Source organism: Myotis brandtii, unplaced genomic scaffold (assembly GCF_000412655.1).
Source record: "Myotis brandtii unplaced genomic scaffold, ASM41265v1 scaffold583, whole genome shotgun sequence".
NCBI lineage: Eukaryota > Metazoa > Chordata > Mammalia > Chiroptera > Vespertilionidae > Myotis > Myotis brandtii.
Genome location: NW_005370191.1, coordinates 8,399 through 15,051, shown reverse-complemented (window position 1 = coordinate 15,051; position 6,653 = coordinate 8,399). Strand labels below are relative to the sequence as shown.

General features: G+C 60.3%; 1 protein-coding gene across 1 annotated transcript in view; it reads right to left on the bottom strand.

Moving 5' to 3' along the window:
- Positions 1 to 6,647, bottom strand: part of NYAP1 (neuronal tyrosine-phosphorylated phosphoinositide-3-kinase adaptor 1) — an 8,039-nt gene extending 1,392 nt beyond the window's left edge. The window contains exons 1-6 of the mRNA XM_005879157.2: positions 6,542 to 6,647; positions 5,161 to 5,312; positions 3,478 to 3,833; positions 1,491 to 3,002; positions 429 to 644; positions 121 to 230 (exon numbers count right to left, since the gene is read on the bottom strand). Of these exons, the coding sequence (XP_005879219.1) occupies positions 121 to 230; positions 429 to 644; positions 1,491 to 3,002; positions 3,478 to 3,833; positions 5,161 to 5,228 (2,262 nt within the window). The 5' untranslated portion in view covers positions 5,229 to 5,312; positions 6,542 to 6,647. The remainder of the gene's footprint in view (positions 1 to 120; positions 231 to 428; positions 645 to 1,490; positions 3,003 to 3,477; positions 3,834 to 5,160; positions 5,313 to 6,541) is intronic.
- Positions 6,648 to 6,653: the final 6 nt, after the last annotated feature.

Here is a 6,653-nt window from a genome sequence, read left to right as displayed (position 1 = left end):
CCTGGACCCTATTAGTCTGTGCCAGGGCCCAGCCTGACTTCATGCCTTTCTTCCCACATCCTGGCCTTCTTCTCTATCTGTCCCTTCACAAACATAACCCAACCGCATCTTCCTCCTCACCTGGCTGGGAACATCCCGGGGCTGACTGCAGGGTCTGGGGGTGTGGAACACGGCCTGCCGGACTCCCGAGGTGGAGGCAGAGCGCCCCAGGCGGTAGCCTCCGGTGAAGTCTGAGGAGGAAGTGAGGGAAGGGGCCTTCAGGGCTCCCCTAGTTTCCCGAGGACAGCCCCTTCCAGGCGGCCCCCTGCCTCATCAGCGGGAAGGGGATGCAGATGAGGTATTAGGGTGTAGGCCCCCGGACACGGGCCCTGGGAGATTCCCCCCAGCCCACCCCCTCTGTGTACAGGGGTGGGAGGGCCGGGTGTCACCTCCGTTTCGGTGGCAGGCCGGGAAGGTCTGGCAGGGTGTGGGCAGCGCCGTGCGACTCCCTCCTCGGTCTCCTCCGTGGTGGATCCTGGCCAGCAGGCCCTCTGCCCCCTGGCTCCTCACTGGGATCCCTGATGCCACAGGACCCCTGTCCTCGCGCTCCGCCTTGGCTGGACCCTCGGTGCTGCCGTTCCAGGCCCGGGCACTCTCCTCAGCCTCTGCTGGGATGACAAGGAGAGCTCAGCGCCTGTATGTGGGAGGGGTCTTGCTATCCCCCAGCTCCACACACTGCAGCGCGGGTGGATCACTAGTAGCTGCCCCTTTGCAGGTCACAGCGGGGAAAGGAGGGGGCTACGTCACACTCCCCCGGCACATTCACACACAGGAGGAACCCGAATATTGCTACCTTCCATTGCAATCATTGGTATGACTCCTGGCAGAGGGACCTACCCTATCCCAGCTTTAGCTTCCAAGCCCCTACAGCCCCAGATAGGGCTGTAATGACTACCTACCCAAACAGAACAGGGGCCCTATCTCCAGGAGGGGAAGAATCCTATATCCTGAGCCAGGAAGTGTGCGTGTGTATGTTGGGGGGAAATTGTTGGAGGAAGGGCTGACTGTGAGCTAAGCTCATCTCTGAGAGTAGGCCTGGCAGAGCATTGCGTTGCCAGGCAACAGTAGGGGCCTCCCTCTCCTCTTCCTCCAGTCTGGACAAGTTGCCATGGTAACAGCTGGGAGGCAGCTGTGTTTAGCTCCAAGTGTGCGCACACTCACACACACCCCTGCAGCCCAGCAAAGGGAGGGGCAGGGAGTACAGCAGGATGGGGCAGGAGGAGAGGCTGCTCTGGGGGCCAGATTCTACCTCCCCAGCCCAGATCTTACTGCCCCTTCAGCACACACTTGGGAACCCCGTCCCTTTAGTCCACTGCATACCCCCAGCCCTCTGGTCTCCCAGAACTCTTCCCAGTTCAGGACAATGGGCCATGGCTTCCAAATAACTCCTCCAAGGTCTCCCCTAAATCACCATGGACATCCGCACCCCTCCCCACCTTCCTTTCACTCACTGTCCAGTTCTTTTGCCTTCCTTCCTCCATACAGGACCTTCCGCTGCAGAGCCCAGCCTGCCCCAAATGCCGCTGCGCCCATCTCCTCTTCTTCTGGTGTCCCTGCACTGGCGATGACGTGGGCACAGGAAATACTGGCAAAGGCACCCCCATCAGTCCCTTGCTCTTGCAGCTGGATCTTGACCAGGGGGGATGGGCCCCCCATTCCACAGCCCTTATTCAGCACCCCCCCAGCCTTGAGGCTTTCATAGGCAGGGGGTCTCTTAAGCCCAGCTGCGGAGGCTGGGTAGGTCCAGAGGGGGGTTAGGGGGCCTGCAGTTGGGTCCGGAAGGCTGTGTGGGGAGGCCAGGCAGCCTCGGTGATGGAGAACCCCAGCTGCTGTGCCCATGGCTCCGCTGTGGGGGCTGGACTTCCCAGGTAAGGGGGGCCTCGAGCTGGTGCACAGCATCCCATGGAGGACTGAGATCTCCTTCTCTGTCTTGGACTCCCCAGCGCCCAAGGGAGGCCCAGCTGGCAGGACGGAGTGGGTGGTCACCTTGACTGCTGAGTACACCATGGTGTAAGACACGGCCTTGTCCTTGGGGGGGCCAGGGAGCAAGGTGGCTGGGGCAGGAGGGGCTGCCGGCGCCCCTGCCGCCTTGGGGCAGATCATGCTGTGGGAGTTGGGGAGCTCCCGCTCTCCCCGGGGCTGGCCAGAGCCCTGGGGTGGCAGCGGTGTTGAGTGGCTCCGGGCCCGGCCCGAGGGTCCCAGCAGCAGCAAGTTGGCAGCAGGAGGCGGCGGTGGTAGGGGAGGCGTCTCCCGCTCTCGGGCAGGCACTTGGGGAGCTGGGGTAGAGCCCACTGGCTCCTTGGAGTGGCAGAGGACTGGTAGCCTTGAGACCCCATCGCCAGGGGTTCGGGAAGCGGACTTGGCTTGGGGGAAGGCCAGAAGTGGAGGGCGATGCTGAAGGAGGTTAGGGAAGGGCGGGGGGATTTCACAAGGAGTGGTCTTGGTGGGGGTCCCGTCCCTCCGGCTTGGGAGGGCGGAGGCTGGACGATGGTGGGTGTGGGGCTGGAGGGCATGAGGCTGGTGTTGCGAGGAGGCGATGTTCAGCGAAGGGGGCCCATTGGCCCGGCCTTCCCCTGCCTCCTCGAGCAGCGGATATTTCATCTCCTCGTATATGGCCTCACTCTCTTCCGAGTCTGAGTCAGCGCCAGCTGGAGGGGTCGGACCCCCACCCCCAAGAGGGGGCCCAGTCAGGCCCCCTCCACATCTTCCTCCTCCCCTGAAGACATCCCCCACCATCTCAATGTACACTGGCTCTTCTTCTTGGGAACCCACCTCAGGGTCCCCAGCGATGCAGGACCCTCTACTGAGGCGCTGAAGGGGCAAGTTTCCCCCTCGGGGAGAGGGAGCTGGGGGGCAGGACTCATCGAAGGAGACAGAGAGCTGGGTGTTGGGGCTTCGCCTGGGCTTCTGTGGAGGAACCTTCCGGCTAGACTCTCGGCCCTCTGGGGCTGGCTTCTGTGAGCCTGGGAAAAACGGGAAAGAGAAAAATAAACTGTGCTCGTTTGCGGACGGGAATAGGGGAGACCCCTTCTGACCTCTTGACCCACCTGCAAGGACATAGCTGCCTCTTCATTTTGCCCACATTTCTCAACTTACAGCTCCAGTGGGTTCCCATCTTACCAGTCAGCCCGCAGTCCTTCTAATGAACTCCTCAGAATCTGAAGCTCCCACCCTCAGTTCTCTCCCACCCTCCTGTACCTCCAAGGACATGTCACTGCTTCCCCAAGATTGAACTTTTCAGGAAACTTCCCCTGTCCTTGAATAATCCATCTCAAACCCTTCCAAAAAGGAACCACCCCCAGCCCCTCTGAGAACGAAATCTTCCACTTCCTTGGTTCTTCCCTGAATGAACCCTCCCAGCAGGCCTCCCCTGGCCTGGAATGGACCTTCCAAGTCCCCACCCCGTGCTTCCCCTGGGGAGGGTTGGGGGTATCTCACCTGCCTTCTTGCTAGGGGGCGTCTCTGCCCCGGACCCTGCCATGCTGAGCTTGGTGCTGGGGTGTCTCCGGGGCTTGGCTGGGGGTCTTCGTGTGCTGCTGTCCTCAGTGAGACCCCCACCTCCTCCCCCAGGACCACCCCCCACACTGTCCATGCTGCCCACCGAGTGGCAGGAGAGGGATCGAGGGGCCATGGCGCTGCGGCAGGGGTGGGGGGTGTGCTCCTGGGAGGCGGGCATAGTCATGAAGCCCATCCTGAGGGAGCGGCGCAGAGAGGCGATGTCCCGCACACGGACCCCGGGCCCTGGGCCAGCCCCGGGCCCTACCGAGCCTGCAGGAGCCACCTCCTTACTGGAGCTGGGGAGAGAAGGCCAAGATGGAGCAGAGGTCGGTTGCAACCCTGTGGCCTCCCAGGGAGAAAGAAGAGGGACTGGGGTGGGGATGGGGGGAGGCCTGAAGGTCCAGGGCACTGAAGTAGAAGCTTCAGGCAGAATCCCTGGGCTTTAAAAATGGGATGAGAGAAGAGGTAAGTATGTGTGCAGGGGAGCAGCCTAGTGCTGGCCGATCTCAGCCTAGGCATATCCAGCACACAGCACACATGTGGACGATTTCATACATAGGCAGAGAGATGGCACACCCAGGCAGCACAACCCCATCTGGCTCACACCTGCCACCACAGTTCTGCTCCTTTTCACTCCTGCTCACACCTGGCCTCTGGCCTTCCCCATGTCCAGCCTCAGTGGCCTATGCTCCACACCACACCGCACCTCCTCTCCCAGACTCGGGGCTGTACCACCACATCACTAGAGCAGCCTCCCCCGGCTGATCTGATCTCTGTCTGTCTCTCTCCTCAGTGCTGTCCTCTCTCTGTCACCCTCCCAGGCTCACCCCCGTTCCCTTTCACTGTCCTCTGAGCTTCTGGATGAGTGAAGGTTAGGGGATGGCTGGCAGGCAAGAGGGGGAGAACTGTGGGGTGGGCTTTCATTAAGGCCCTGTCTACTAACCCTTCATTAGGAAGAGATCACTGCAATGATAGCTCTGATTAATCTAATTAACAAGAATTAAACTCTAGTTTCGAGGAGGGAGAAGGGAGCAGGGAAATGGCTCTGACTCAGGCTCCAAGAGGCTGTGCAGTCAATGGGAGTGAAGATGAGAAGGGAGCAAGACAGAAGAGGCCAGACCCTAGGTCCCTGGGAGGGCCAGGGGAGAGGGCAAGCTCTGGGTCTTCTGTAGGGCCTACATGTCCCTCACCACACACACACAACCCTACCACTGGGCCACTCACCTCCCCCAGCAGAGGCTGAGAGGGGGCCAAATGGATCTTCTCTGGTGCCCCACAAATGACCCCATCCCTGGACTGTGAGGGCAGCATGGCCTGCCCCTTCCAAGGTCAGGTGACAGGGGAGCCAGGAGCCAGCCCCAAATTGAGAGAGAAGACCACAGGCCAGAGGTGAGTTAGGAAGGAGTGACTTGGGCCTCTGGGAATGGAAAGAGCCAACAGGGTGCTCCTAAGCTGGAAGCCCCCCAAAAGGGCAGGACAGAGTCTGGAGGCAGGAGCAGGGTGGGGACAGGGTGTGTGCCATTCCAGCAATTCTGTACAGACTCTGAGATCAGAAGGGATGTGACCCAGCTAGGGGGAGGCGGAAGTAGGCAGGTAAGGGGGCATTCCAGGACACAGCCTTACCTCCTCTTGGCCTCCTCCTCCTTGTGCTGCCTCCACTCCAGCTTGGTTTTTCGGTAGAGAAGGTTCATGTCGTGAAGTAGGAGGTGGGGGCTGGGGGGCCCTGCTTAGAGCCACCAGGCCCGGAGGACGGCCCTCCCTGGGTCCCGGATCCACTTGGTGGGGGGATGGGAAGAAGAAAAAAAAGAAAGGTGGGGTGGGGGGAGGAGGAATCAGAAGAGAGAGAGAGAGAGAGAGAGAGGAACAGAGACATGACTCGGGTCCTTAGAGAGAAAACAGAGGCACACAAACCCAACACCACCTCTAAGGACCCACAGACAGATAGACAGACATAGATGGACATTTGTACAGAGTCACACATCCTGACAAAGGTGCTCAGAGCCACAAATACATACTTTGAAGAAATCAGACCAACAGAGATGCTCATCCTGTAAATACATCCTGATCCACCAAACAGGCCCCACAAACACACATTCAGACACACAAACCAAGGGGCCATAGACCCTTATCTACAAACAGAGGACCAGACACATAGATCAGCGTAGGTAAACACAACCGAGGAACAGTCAGACACACAGACATAAACACTTGACACACCCACAGCTCACACAGACCTCTAGACAGACACACACAAATAGGCTGCACAGAACTGGACATACCTACAGACAAGGAGTTATGTCTGGGCCTACTTGCAAACATTGCACCCCACTGGGGAAGGGGGAGGTAGTCAGATTCCCCACCCCATCTTGGGCCCTGAGGCTGGGGGGTGTCAGGAGGGCAGGGCTGGGATGCTGGAGAAAGGGTAGGGGCACTCTGAGTTGGGTATTAACAATACTACCATCCAAATATCTCCATCCCCTGCCTTCCCCCTTCCAGTTCTTCGCCTGGGCCCGGGCCTCCGTCCACCCCTCATCCTGCGCCCTGGCTCCTCAGCGATCGTCTCCGCTTCCCTCGCTGATAGCTCAAATCACCTTCCTCCTCCTCCTCCAGGATTTGGGAGGCTCCGGCTACCTTCTTCCAGTCCCCGCCCCTCAATCCCACCCTGGTATCTCCAGTCTGGCCCCGTAGCTACCTTTAGAGCTGCGGCCTCCATACCTGCCTGGTTTCGCTTCCCCCAAACACACTCTCCTGCGCCTCAGCCTCACCTCTCCTCCCAGGCGCCCCTCCTCACTGCCGTCCTCTCCCTTCCTTGTCGATTGCAAACCTGGCCGGCTTCATCCCCCTCTCCATCCAAGGGCCCCAGGTTCACGGGCACCCCTCCCCTTCCCCTTGTCCGGCTATCCTGGGTTTCTCCGTCTCTCAGTCCGCCAATCCTCCCTGCCCCTGATCCCCCCCCCATTCCACCTCCCCGCACCAAGCCTCCCCAATTTCTACATAACCGTACCTGGCCTGCCGGACGCCGGCCCCCCCATGCCGGGCTCCGCCCGGAGCAGGAGGAGGGAGGAGGAGAGACAAGAGAGAGACTGGGGGAAGCCGAGCTGGGTCCTGGGGCAGAG